The following is a 13,598-nucleotide window of genomic DNA, read 5'->3' on the forward strand; positions in this document are numbered from 1 at the left end:
TTTCTCAAGGATCTAAGATGCTTTTCGCAAACTGTTTGGGTGTGAGGGGCTGTAAGCTAGCAGTAGAGAGTGTAGACAACTCAGAGGCGAATCTCCAATGAACTCCCGCCGCTCTGCAGAAACTATGTCCGAGAAAACGAAACAGGTTTTTTGATTCTGGCTAAAAACGGCATCACCACAATGAAATGGGGACGCTTTTACAAAAAATAAAAAAAGATTTGGAGTGGGACTTAAAGTTATAACTCTCGATGATGAAGCAACACGTATTTAAAATAATTTTAAAAAATTGTTACTCAAAACACTTAATCATTCTTAACTGTATCTCAATTTATTTAAAAAAAAACCTAAAAATGTAAATACCTGTTTAGTATTGTACACTTTTATGTCCACTAGCTTGAGGTTCACACAGATTTAAATACAGAAATCCATGGACACCATAAGCTCTTCAGTTGATCCATTAACTTGTCTAAAAGTTTGTAAAATTTAAAACATGCAGCTGATCTCCACATTGTCAGAAATTATCCAGTAAAAAACAAATACTTGGTAAGGTTTGATACAAAAATGAACTTTTTTACAACTGATAAAAAGTCCCATGAATAGGAATAAGGGCTTTTTAAACCATGAATTATCCGATAATCCAGTGGTTTTGATTATGACAGTTGTTCATGCTTTCAGTTTTACATGATTTAATTGAGTCAACTTAAGGCCGACGGTTCAGTCATTTAATTTCATTGTGCAGCTGATGTACCAATCCACCAGCTGTCTGAAGGCCTTGTAAATCACAGGGTTGTCGGAGCAGATCAGACCGCCGCCACGCCACAGCTGGGCCCTCTCCCTGTTCAGGTCCCCCAGGCAGGTTACTTGGTCCTCGTAAGCTTGCGAAACGCACCACTTTGAGTGGTCATAATAGGATTGGAAACGGACTAAAGTCGGAAGCTGGATCCTCTTGATGTTCATGGCGTGTCTGGGCAGTGAGCAGTTGGAGGGAAGAACGCGTCCTTGTGTCTGCCAAGACTCCACCAGGAGGTCAGTGTCCAGAACCTGAGCCACCCAGCCCGTGTAGATGTCTAATATGAAAAAAAGGACAGGGTGTGAGGTAGTTCAGTCACACTTTGATAAAAAAAATACAAAAAGAAAGCAGATCAGCTCTGAAGAGATAAGCAACTTTATAAAATGTATCTGGAGGTAGTTAAATATTTTGGATTCATGTCTCTTTACTGTTCCAATCATTGTGTTATAGCAATAAGAATTTAAAATGTTTTCAGCTATTTTTAAAGTTTTTTTTAAAGTGTAATTATGCTTATTTGTTATGGTTATTCGCCAACATTTAAAATAAAAAGGTGGTTTTCTAGGACATAGTTTCTGCAGACCAGCAGTAGGTCATTAGAAATTCAACTCTGAGTTGTGGGTAGACCTCCTGTCATTCATCTGTTTACATGCTCTCCCACTAGCTTACACTCCCTCACACCCCCCACTTAACATTACCAGTGCAACAAAAATAACCAGCATTATTGGAGGTATCCAGCCATACAGAATCTTGCTGGGTTTTGATCAGTAATAAACAGGCTTTTTTTTAAAATGCAGAATAGGCAGTGAGGTGGGGATTTCCAAATAATTTAAACAAAAGTGGATCATTACAGCTGAAAGTGAAATCCGGGTTTTTGGTATTTTTGGATTGTTTTTCTGTCTTTGTTTTCTTTTAAATTTTTTTGGAGTGGGAGGTCTTCTGTCTGTCTTTTCTTCCGCCATCTTTGTTTGCAGATTTGTGCCTAATTGTTCAGAGCACCTGATTGGGCGAGAATCTCCTGGACTGAGCATTCTCTGTTAGAACTCCTCCCCAACTGGACGGAACCATGCTGATTTTCTTCTTTGTTTATAGAGGTTTTGGTCCTTGTTATTTGGTTATTTTATATTTAAATAATTGCTCCTTTTAACTCAAAATAAATCCCAGATTACTTTTAATCAGACTCCTTTTGAGAGGTTTTGAGTTGTTAGGGCCTTTCAACTGTTCTGCCCTCCTTCATGCTACATCCTTTTACAATCCCCTAAGCTGGGTTAGTTTAACACAGATCCAGAAATGGTTAGAGCTCTCGCCTCAGAGCTCAAAGGCCCTGGTTAAAATCCTGCCTGGGTCATCTGCATGCTCTACCCGTGCATGTGTGTGTTTTCTCTGGGCATTTCGGCTTCCTCCTACAGTCCAAAAATTTGCATCATAGGCCAACTGGCGACTCTGAATTGTCCGTATGTTGGAATGGGTCTGTGTGTGGTTGTTGGGCTCAGTCGACGGGCTGGCAAATGAATGCATGAATGGAATCAAGCGGCAGATTTGCCTCGAAAAGTGAAGCCATAATACGAGCAGCTATGAGGAAAGTCAGATTTTGTGAGGAACCAAAGAACAGGAAGCTAGATAAATTATAGAACCAAAGCAGGTGTGCCAGCATAAAAACCCCCACAAATATAAAGCTTTGTGTTGTCATATATGTTAAAGAGACATTACAGAGCTCTTCTGCTTCACCTGTGTTCTGTATAATCTATATGAAGTTTTTGGATTTCTCTATTTTCCAGTCGGTTTACTTGCATCTCGTCAATCATCTCTGAGGTTTTCTCCTTGTTCCGTTGCTCCCCATCTGTTTTGTAACTAAATTCCTCTGAGTATTTTCTGTAGTTGTCCTTCCTGTTTTAGTTTAAATAGGTGTTTTCCTTGAATATTTTGCAACATTTTCAACTGAGTTCTGTTTTTGATAGCATCTGCTTCCTTTCGTCAATCATTACCCTCCTTCCTCTCTGGTTAGAGTTTTTGTATGTCCCACTGACTAGTACCTTGTTGTTGTTTCCTGCTTTTTGTATTGTGTTCTTTCTTTTTTTAGGGTTTGGGTGTTGGGGGTGGGGGTGGGGGGGTCATTGCATAAGGAAACATGTTACCATCTACAAAGTGGTCAGATTTGACGAAGCTGATGAACTTTTCCCCACGATTAGAAAAGAGCGGCTGCATGCTCTTGTCAGAGGCCAGCGCTGGTTTGGAGCCCGCACACAACTTTGCGAGTTGGGGCAGGTCAGCCGACAACGCAGCGGGGACGGAGCAGTTGTAGAAACGGGGATAAAGGTACTCCAGCTGCTGCGCTGCAGGACAGCAGAAAGGACAAAATGACGGTTGCAGTCAACAGCTACATTTATGGAAAACTATATTTGCATTCTGAAACACACGGAAAGACCACCGAGTTAATGTTTAATAGAGTACACGCACAACAGTTCCTTCAAAAATGGGGTTTTCTCACCAATTTTGAGGAACTGGGCATACTGGTAAGTCATACAGAGCAAAGTTTGGCCATTTAATTTGCCTGAGGATGGGTACAGGTAGCCCCTTTCAGGGAATGATGGGAAATGAGGGATGCTGTGTGACAGCCAGAACCCTTTAGCGTGGTCAAAGAGCAGAACCCCTGCAGGAGGCACACAAACACAAGACTGTTAAAAGACCACAGGCGGACATGCAAGCCTGCATGCAGACCTGCAAGCATTTACATCAAAGTTGTGTCAGAAGGCTTGATAACTCAAGAGTCAACAGCAGCTATCAGCCTGATGCTCTTTGGACAGTCCACCCCTTATTGATCTATTATTGCAAAACTGTTGCATTATCAGCCGGAAAACACTCATATTCACTGCTGGAAAAAAGACATTTTAAATTTTGGCATCAATGAAACTAATCCCAGGGTTACTCTGCAACATCAGGGTTTTTATTTATACAATAATGTTTTCTGGCAAACGTACCTTTAGTGTGTCCATAGGCTTGAATGTATTTCAGATCTGGCGGCCCGTCATTGTACAGAACGTAGACCGAGCTGTTGGACTGGGAAGAAAAAAATCCAATTGAACACACATCATCAGCATCAATATTTCATATTTGTTTTTTGTTTTTCCTGAGAATTATTATTGTTATTATTTTTAGTTTATTTTATGGAAGCCAAACGAAGTATTACATTTTATTGCATTTTAAATTGAGCCTGATAGAGAATTTCAGGATTCTGTTCCTCAAGGCAAAAAACTCGAATGAGCAGCAAAACGTCTTGTAGATCCACTTTTTAATGTCCGTTTGCCCTAAAGATTAGAATCCATCCAAAAGCTGACCTAATAATGAGAAACCTCATGTGTAAGTCTTTGATTCTTGAAAAAAGAATAAGTGTTAATTTGTGCTCACTCATTGTAAAGATTACATAGAAAAACCCCTTTTTAAGCAATTAAGACAATTTGGTTTTATTGAATATATCTGGATGAAATTTGGTAAAAATTATCTGAAAACAAATTGAATTTTAACGATCAAATCTCTGACAGCTCAGCTAAGGTTATTTATTTAATTTTGCCCTTTGTGTTGCACCCTAAAATGAAATGAAAGCCTTGCAACTCACTCTGAACATTGAAAGCTTGCAAAGTTTGCCAATTTTCTGACGCATCAGCACTTATAAAATAAAAAAAATAGCCTTTAAAGTCTACGTGCTGGCATTTTTACTTCTACAACCAAACTTTTTGGAATTTTTTTTAATTCTTTCCTTCAGCTCTGAAGCCAGATAAACAAAAAAAAAGGGAACAAAGTAAATTTATTAATAGACACAATCTGAAAATGAGAAGTTTTGGACAGTTATCTTAACAATAAACACAAACAGAATTTATCTACTAACAATTATTTATTGATCCTTACTTAAGTTACACCTATTAGTCTGACTGCAGTTCATTTTTGCAGATTTGGGTAATCTCAAACAGGAATAAAGAAAAAGGGGATTTAAAGTTGAGCTAAAACAAGGGCTGCAACCTGAGACTGTGGAGCCACGTGTGGCTCTATGACCTTTCCACTGTGGCTCTGATTGAAGAAAACAAATAGTTTTCAAGTTTCAAAACTGACTTTAAAGTAAGTTTTTGAATGAGGGCTTCATCCACTGTTAAGGTTTTTAGGAATAACTAATCTTTTGAGTATAGCTTATAAGTAGTTGTCCACATGTTTTAATTCAATATTAATAGTAATTAATCTGATTTATTTTGATTGCATTGGTGGGATATGCATGTGTTTTCTTGGGGTTTAATGTATTTTTATTTATTTATTTTTATAATATTAGATATTTTTAACTGCAATTTTTTTACCCTTATATATTTTATCACGTAAAGCACTTTGATATGGTTTTTAGCAGGAAATTTGAATTTGAAAATAAGTAAGTAGTAAAGCTAAGTCAATGCGTCACCCTACAGTAAAGCTCAACCAATCCATCAGGCGCTTTAGTTTAACAAAGTTGGACTAAAACATTTTGAGCACCTTTTAACAAAGAAAATAAATCTAGGGTCATACTAAAGGTGCAGAGGACTTTAAGGCAGATTTTTTATTTTTTTAATAAATAAATGGAGTTTTAAGCGTACACATTGGTTAGAAAATACAGTAAGGGTTTCTTAATTGGCTCTGATTTTATTTTAGTTTGTTAGATTCATGAATTTCTGATTGAGAAGCACCACAAAACATAAGATAAACTTTTTTTTCTTCACTGCTGACATTACAATACCTGCTACCACTTTGTTTTCCTAGGAGAGACAGGATCTATTTTACTTTAAAAGGAAGATATGTGAAGTGATACATTATTTTTTATTTTGAATTTTTTTTCTTCTTCATGTTAATGTTTTATTTATGCCCAAAAACCCAATAGTTCGTGTATATTTATCATAATAGTATCAATAACTTCAATACAAATCTATTTTTCTGAAGGGACTTTGTCAGTGAGAAATCGACTCTAATGGCTCTGTAAGTGTTGAAGGCTGCAGACCCCTGAGTTGAACTAACCCAGTAATTGTAATAACAAAGCAGAACTGATCCCACACAAACTCACCATGTAGGCTTTTCCCATGTACAGCTGTTTCAGAGTGTTGGCTATGGCTCCTTGGCTGGTGTTGATCATATATTTGCTCATCTGCCATCTCGCTACTGATTCATCCAGGTACATGTACTCCACCCCACTCCCAACCTCACCTACTTTATACTTTGGAAGTTTGTAGATAATAAACCTGAAAAGATTTGAAAAAGAAATGTATTGGTACAAGACAAAAAAACAAACTAATATGCAGTTAATCTATTCATCTGCGGGGGGGAAAGCACCACAACAGAAACACGAGACGTGAATCCATCGTATTAGGAATTCAACTCACCAATCAACTGGATTCCCTTCTTCATTTCTACATGAAATGTCAGCCGCACACACCAAACACGTAAACAATAGGAGAGCAATCTGGCAGCACAGAGTGAAGTGAGTGACCATAATCAGCAGTGGTTGCAGGCGAACGCTCCTGTCAATCAAAAAGAGGAATCTGAAATCTCCTTATAGGGCTGGTGTCTTCCACCCACTAACTTTGAAAGTGAACTCTACAGCTGCTTAGACATGGAAATGGGGAAGTCACTGTTTAGTCATATGACAAGAGGGTTCCTTAAATATTATGCAAACTAAATGGAACTGAAGCTTTTAGCCACAACTTTATCATCATTATTTTTTTCTTTACAGATTGTTCTTTTACTCTATATATGAGCACCGTTTATAGCTGCAGGAAGTGGTGTTGATCACAGAACAGAGCAAAAATCTTCTATATCCAGTTATCAAAACACATTAAGGAAGTATGACAAATTTAAAGTGGTCAAAAACCTACCAGTCACTCTATCAAGAACACTTTGCTCGAACAGGTTGGACCCCTTTTGTCCTTCAGAACTGCATCAATCTTTGGATGTCGTAGAACTACCAAGATACAGGGAACATTACTCAGAGAGTTTGGTCTTTATTGCCATGATAGCATCACGCAGTTGCTGCAAATTTGTCGGCTGAACATCCATGATGCCGATCCCCCGTTCCACCACATCCCAAAGGTGATCTGTTGGGTTAAGATCTGGTGACTGTGGAGACCCTTTGAGTCCAGTGAACTCATTGTCCTGTTGAAGAAACCAGTCTGAGGTGATTCCAGCTTTATGACATGGCATCTTATCCTGCTGGAAGTAGCCATCAGAAGATGGTCATGAAGGGATGGACATGGTCAGCAACAACACTCAGGTAGGCTGTGGCGTTGGAACCATGCTCAGTTGGTACGAAGAGGCCCAAAGTGAGCCAAGAAAATATCCCCCACATCATACCACCACCACCCTGAACTGTTGATCCAAAGCAGAAGGGATCCATGATTTCATGTTGTTGACCCAAAATTCTGTTCCTACCATCTAAATGATGCAGGAGAAATGGAGACTTATAAGACCAGGCAACGGTTTTCCAATCTTTTCCTCAGTTTCCTGTTCTTAGCTGTCAGGACTGGTACCTGGTGTGGTCTTCTGCTGCTGTAGCTCATCTGCCTCAACGTTGGATGTGTTGTGCGTTCAGAGATCCTCTTCTGAAGACCTCGTGGATATTTGAGTTGCTGTTACCTTTCTATCAGCTGGAACCCGTCTGGCCATTCTCCTCTGGCATCAACAAGGCATTTTCATCCACAGAACTGCCGCTCACAGGATATTTTCTCTTTTTCTGACGTTTCTCTGTAAACTAAACCCTAAAGATGGTTGTGGGTGAAAATCCCAGTAGATCAGGAGTTTCTGAAACAACCATTCCGTGTTCAAAGTCACTTCAATCACCTTTCTTCCTCATTCTGATGTTCAGTTTGAACTGCAGAGGATCGTCTAGATCAAGTCTATATACCTAGATGGAATTTTTCTGGCTTAAAAAGTGTGTTTAACTGTTGCAAACTTTAAATTATAATTTATTTTATAGCTCATTAAAAATTAACCGCCTAAAAGTCTATTGATACTAGGAAACAGTAAAAATACCACCAAATGGTAATGATTTCAGTAGCTTTGAGTATCAGAAAGTCTGTATGAATAAAAATATTTTACATTTTGAAAGTGGTAAAGAGAATGTTTCATTAAAAATACTATCCATCCCTGAAATGAATGTAATGTTTCACACATTTATTTTAATTATCATTTGGCTATTAAAAACCCCCCAAAGTTTTTCTTTCTCCCTTTTAAATTTTCCAACTTTTATCTGGGTATAGTCAATGCACACCCAGTGTAAATACCTTAAGGCTCAACTATCATTTTCATTTCATTTATACAAATTAATTTTAAAATTGCCTAAACTACTGGAACAATTTCAAAGTGTTCTGCAGTGAGGAGAAGGGTTTCTGTATGATAAAACACAGGTATGTCAATATAGATTACAAAATAAAACCCAAACAGAGATGAGCCAAGTTAGAAAACGTTGGAATGGTGGGACTTTACCTCATACTTCCAATAGTCTGAGTGGAAAGTTAGAAACACCCTCTGCACAAAAATCCTCCTCCGTTCATGAGAATCGATGTGAGCTGCAGACAGAGCAGGGGGCAGAGGAGGTGTCCCGCACCCAGAAACACTGTACAATGGCGACTGCTGCAAATAAGGTAAAGCAATCACAGATGAGCTGCAAATGATTCAGTATTTTACTCTAACTCATTTTTTGCAATTCCAGCCTAAAATATATAAATTCTGGAGTAAGTGTGGGTTCAATGACCACATGGCTGAAAAATAACCTGCAGGTTATTGAAAAGTGAACAAGTGTTGAGCTACTAGATAGTGAAAAAAAACGTTTTCTCATTTACTGAGACAGTTTTACTTCGATTGAACTTAGACGGGAGAAATGCAATATATTTGGAAGATGCAAAATATTAAAGAATTTAAGGCAAGAAATTTTGGAAATTATGTGCATATACTTGAAACATAAAAAAAAAGGCAAAGCCACAAGGTGATAGCTATATTTATGTTCCGGTGTGTATTCATTGTGTTGATTCCCTGCTTCTGTGATGCAGAATGTGGAGTTTGTACGAACGGGGTATGGCAAGAATATGGTCAAGGTGCTGTTCATCAGGAGACAGGGCAGCCGCCATTCTATCATCGAGCTGAGGGCGGATGTGGAGATCACGCTCAACTCACGCAAGGACTACCTAACCGGAGATAACTCCGACATTATTCCTACTGACACCGTCAAGAACACCGTCCACGCCTTGGCCAAAATCAAAGGGGTAACCACAAAATTTCATGTTTCAAGTCAGCAAGACTGAACCAATTTTACTAGTTTTTATTTTAAAATTATTTATTTTGTGCTTAGATTATGCTTCTAATAGTTTGGGCTCGTTTTGGTTAAGGTACAGACAATTGAGCAGTTTTCCCTGGACATCTGCCATCACTTCCTGACCTCTTTCAACCATGTGCTAAGAGCCAAAGTTTACATGGAGGAGGCTCCATGGAAAAGGCTGGAGAAGGTAAAGCACAGAGTCCAGGGATCAGTCCTTGAACTCTTGTGAGCATTTTTATCTAATGCTTTTAAGAAAAAAAAAACTACAACTAAAAATCAATGTACATGATCTACACTACGTGTTTTTGTTGAAAAGATAAGAATTCAAAATTAATTTTTGGTTACTTGGTAATATTTTTCAGAACGGGGCTGAGCATGCTCACGCATTTATCTACAGCCCAGAAGCCTACCGTTTTTGTGAAGTTGAACAAAACCTCAATGGTAAACAAAACACAGACATACACACAGATTTTCTTATTAAAGCAAAAAGGCTAAATTCAGGTAAAGGGTTGGGTTTAGGAAACATTCATCTTAAACCTTGATACACATCAGTTTAATCTGCAACTGGAGGAATTAGGAATCCTTGGTTGTTGTTTTCTTTCTTCACTGCTACAGTCCCTTAAAGATGGTTATGGTTCAAATCCTAGTAGCAGTACTTGACCTATATCATGATTTTTGTGGTTCCTGATAGCCTTTTCTTTTGTCTCTCTTTCCCTCATCCAGGCCTTCCACTGGTTCACAGTGGGGTGAAGGACATGAAAGTCCTGAAAACCACCCAGTCTGGTTTTGAGGGGTTCTTCCGGGACCGTTTCACTACACTTCAAGACGCCAAGGACCGTTTTTTCTGCAGTTCTGTCTACTCTAGGTGGCGCTACAACAAGTCTCAGGATGTGGACTTTGATGGTGCATGGTAAATGTCTCATTTGGACAACAAAGCAACAATAGAATCAAGGATGAAAGAAGAAGAAAAGAAAAAAAAGGTTTTCTGCTTTTACAGGAAGTGTGTGAAGGAAACAATAATTGAAAAGTTTGCTGGTCCATTCGATCGTGGGGAGTTCTCCCCATCTGTGCAGAAGACTCTTTACGAAACACAGCTTCTTGTTCTGGACAGAATTCCTGAGGTAAACCTTCCAGAAAAATGAACAAACACTTCATAATAAGGAATGAGTCATTTACTTTGTAAATATTGTAAATGTAAAGACTATAAAAGAAAAAAGATGTCATTTAATGCAATTTATACACATTTTCCTTTTGAATTTCATTGGCTACATGTGCAGAACTTTTAGAAACTATTTATTGTTAAGATATAAACTAATTAGAATATACTTTTCAGATTCATTAGAGCGTTAACCTAAAAACCTTCAGTTGTAGGTGGTACAAAATCAGGATAGAAACTGATTCAATATAATTAAAGTTAGGTCTCCAAAATAAATAATTCTTGAACTGTCACACTTTCAAAATAAAAGCATAGACAATTAACATCCAGTTAATCATACTGTAAATATTTTTTGGTTTTAAAAAACATAACTTCTCAACTAATATGAGAGAAAATCATTTTAAAGATAAAAATCATTTCCATTAAATAAATATTTCTGCAGTCTAAAAAGTACTAACAATAACAGTTTAAAACTCATGTACTTTCAATTTAAAAAAGTGATTTTATTCAAACCATTTTTGAGAATGGCCTAAAATGCAAATCTGGATGCTTTTAACGTTTGGAAAAATTAGATTCATACCATCTGTGGGAAAAAAAGCAACTACAGTAACAAAATACAATTATAAGGAAATATTAGCATTTATATTTTGTTTTATTCTGTGATTGTAAAAATAGGACAAGATTTTTTTTCCTTCCAGGTGGAAGAAATAGAGATCGTGATGCCCAACCAGCATTATTTCACCATAGACATGACAAAAATGGGTCTCGTCAACAAAGACGAGGCAAGTCCTTCTGTGACTTTAAATGTTGGCCATAACAGAATGTATTTTTGCGGCTAAAGTGCCATTTTTCTCCTCATTAGGTGTATCTTCCTCTGGATAACCCCTCTGGGAACATCACAGGGACCGTATGCAGGAAACGAGCACGACTTTGAAAGCAGTTGAAGCAACCACCGAAACAAAAAAGTCCTTCTGAAACCATGTGGACAACAAACTTACTGTCAGCTCTCATGATGAGGATCTAATAGTTTAAGCTGATCTTGAATAAGTTTGATGTAAAATGAAAAAAAAAAAAAAAAAGTGCCCGCCAATAAAGATGTTTGCTGAAGTTGTTCTTTGGTGAGAAAAAAAGCACCATTTATTGCAAATCGTAGATTTGAATATTCAAACTCCAGTGTTATGTTGAACATGTACATAGGTCACACGCACTTTAAAACAGTTGTCTGTGCGACAAAGCTGAGAGCACCACAGGTAGGTACATCAGAGTATTTACACATAAATATCTCAATATCAAAAGCCTCAACCTTAAATTAGTTGCTGTGAATAACAAAGAGACTTTTGGTTGGGTGCTTGAGTCGGAGGAAAAAAACCAAAATGTGTTATAACATGCTCTGGACAACTGACACACACAGCTTCAAAACATAAAAACTGAATTTAAGACAAAATTAGACGCATCTGAATTCATTTTTCTGCCGGGTGAGACAGAACTTAAAGTTTGATATATACCATCTTATATACATAAAGGTCTTCTCATCACACTTTAATTTACTTTGAACACACACAAACACGCATCAATCATATCTGCAGAGTATACACCCTAATCGTCTTTCTTTTTAAATAAACAAACAAAACAAAACAAAAAAAACACACTTGCCAAGCAGCAAAAATAAGAATGGTTGAAAGGATCAACAGCATGTGCAGATCATTTTTAGGATCTACAGATATATATATATAAAAAAAAAAAAAAAAAAAAAGAAAAAGCTTACAGCATTCAAATTCTGTTAAGGCGCCACCGCGAACAGACGAGTCTTGGCAGCTAACCTGGGATCTCCTGGCATGATTGTCACTGAGGTGGGTCGTGGGGTGACCTGCAGTGCTATGAGGCGTTAATCTTCAGGTGCTGGGTTTGCAGCGGCTTCACGTGGTACTCGTAGATCTTCAGAGCGGGGCCCAGCTTTATCGACAGCCCCGTCAAGACGTCGTTACGCGTCATCAGCAGCAGGGATTTGCCGTCTATTTCCTGAGGACAAAACAAAAAACAAAAAATGTATCGACTTTGGGCTCTAATTTATAGGATTTCATTTTCTGATGAGGTTGGGGGGGGAAAAAAAGCCAACAAACCTGATCCTGGAAAGCAACAGCCTGCTCCTCAAACCCTGTTGCTTTGAAATAGTTGACAACATCAGCGACTCCCCAGTTGGACGGGTCTGGCAGCTGACCGTTCTCCACCGGGCTGTGGAGAAAGTTACACAACTCATGAGCCTAAAAGCACACAATGTTTTTATTTTATTTTTTCAAATGTATTCCAATAAGCAGTACTTTTTGCTGTCGACTGAGCCATTTGCCTTGTCTTCCATACCGGCTGCAAGAAAAACAAACATACTGATCATAAATTTGTAGGTTTAATTAATATTGCAAAGCAAAACAGTTTAAAAATAATTCAACTGGATCTCATCCCAGAAATCAAGTTACTAGTGTATAAAGGAGCTAATTGTAGCAGAATCGGAAGTGCCTGTAGGGGTTTCAGCAATACAGCATAAATCTGGAACATAAGTAACTTTCAGCCTCCTAATGTAAAGCTAAAACTCGAATTTTAAAGCAGGAAAAAAAAGCATAATTCACTTACATCCTGTAAAGCTGCAGGAATCTTTCATCAGAACTTCAGGAGAACTTACTGTGTGAACAGTTTGAACACCATCACTGCTGATCTGTTAACAGTGTGGAGTTGAGTGTCCGCTGCAAAAAACAGCCACATAATCCAATTGTTAACTATTAATGAAAAAGACTAAACCAATGCTGGTTGTAATCCTTCGACGACACTTGTCAAGAATGGAAATGTCCCACTTAAATTTACGTTTTAAATACATTTAAAAAGGGGGGAAAACTGTATAATATTGTGGTGATAAATTAAAAACTGCGCCGCCACGTCGTTTAGATGCACAAAAATATCCCGAATATATTTTAAAATACAACAAATCCACACGGTTACCTAACCGATGACAGATAGTTCTCGTTCCATCTTCGTGTTTTGTAATAACCCTAACGTTAGGCTAACAGGGATAGTTAGCATCGACTGCTGCTAATAAAAAATTTAACAGTTACCTTATTTTGGGAGATTCCACCTTGACAACAATTGCTCGTCGGGGCTGCACGAATATTTCAACAAAGAAAAGGTTTGTTTACTTATTCAATTATTAACCAATTAATAAACGGCTGTGTTTATTTGATAAAATCAAATTAAAATCAAGTAAAACCAACTAGCTGATTCGCGTTTGCTTCCTTCGCCCACGTCACTAGAGGATCATGGGAAATGTAGTACATATTCATAGGTTTGTGGTCGAA

The 13,598-nt window shown here is 37.9% G+C and overlaps 3 protein-coding genes across 6 annotated transcripts; 1 reads left to right on the forward strand and 2 right to left on the reverse strand.

Annotated features, from left to right (window-relative positions):
• Window positions 1-306: 306 nt before the first annotated feature.
• LOC101174093 (deoxyribonuclease-2-beta) lies at window positions 307-6,868 on the reverse strand. Of its 3 annotated transcripts, XM_004067868.4 has the most exons (7): window positions 6,667-6,868; window positions 6,175-6,312; window positions 5,859-6,033; window positions 3,766-3,844; window positions 3,276-3,437; window positions 2,923-3,120; window positions 307-1,067 (listed from the first exon to the last, which is right to left on the reverse strand). In XM_004067868.4, the coding sequence occupies exons 2-7, from the start codon at window positions 6,282-6,284 to the stop codon at window positions 715-717; spliced, it is 1,077 nt and encodes a 358-aa protein (XP_004067916.1). In that variant the 5' UTR covers window positions 6,285-6,312; window positions 6,667-6,868; the 3' UTR covers window positions 307-714. The 3 variants fall into 3 exon arrangements, with proteins under 3 accessions (XP_004067916.1, XP_023809917.1, XP_020557956.1); XM_023954149.1 differs by lacking the exon at window positions 6,667-6,868 and having other exon boundaries at window positions 6,175-6,387; XM_020702297.2 differs by lacking the exons at window positions 3,276-3,437; window positions 6,667-6,868 and having other exon boundaries at window positions 6,175-6,390.
• Window positions 6,869-8,286: 1,418 nt separating this feature from the next.
• LOC101159660 (uricase) lies at window positions 8,287-11,364 on the forward strand. Its single transcript, XM_004067734.4, has 8 exons — window positions 8,287-8,430; window positions 8,836-9,048; window positions 9,172-9,288; window positions 9,464-9,542; window positions 9,825-10,011; window positions 10,099-10,222; window positions 10,956-11,039; window positions 11,120-11,364. The coding sequence occupies exons 1-8, from the start codon at window positions 8,410-8,412 to the stop codon at window positions 11,189-11,191; spliced, it is 897 nt and encodes a 298-aa protein (XP_004067782.1). The 5' UTR covers window positions 8,287-8,409; the 3' UTR covers window positions 11,192-11,364.
• A 1-nt stretch (window position 11,365) lies between these two features.
• samd13 (sterile alpha motif domain containing 13) lies at window positions 11,366-13,564 on the reverse strand. Of its 2 annotated transcripts, none has more exons than XM_004067735.4 (5): window positions 13,359-13,564; window positions 12,883-12,992; window positions 12,576-12,618; window positions 12,378-12,489; window positions 11,366-12,276 (listed from the first exon to the last, which is right to left on the reverse strand). In XM_004067735.4, the coding sequence occupies exons 2-5, from the start codon at window positions 12,908-12,910 to the stop codon at window positions 12,133-12,135; spliced, it is 327 nt and encodes a 108-aa protein (XP_004067783.1). In that variant the 5' UTR covers window positions 12,911-12,992; window positions 13,359-13,564; the 3' UTR covers window positions 11,366-12,132. The 2 variants fall into 2 exon arrangements, with proteins under 2 accessions (XP_004067783.1, XP_011472191.1); XM_011473889.3 differs by lacking the exon at window positions 13,359-13,564 and adding an exon at window positions 13,246-13,339.
• Between the last annotated feature and the right edge of the window lie 34 nt (window positions 13,565-13,598).

The sequence above is a fragment of the Oryzias latipes genome, chromosome 4 (assembly GCF_002234675.1).
Source record: "Oryzias latipes chromosome 4, ASM223467v1".
NCBI classification, from domain to species: domain Eukaryota; kingdom Metazoa; phylum Chordata; class Actinopteri; order Beloniformes; family Adrianichthyidae; genus Oryzias; species Oryzias latipes.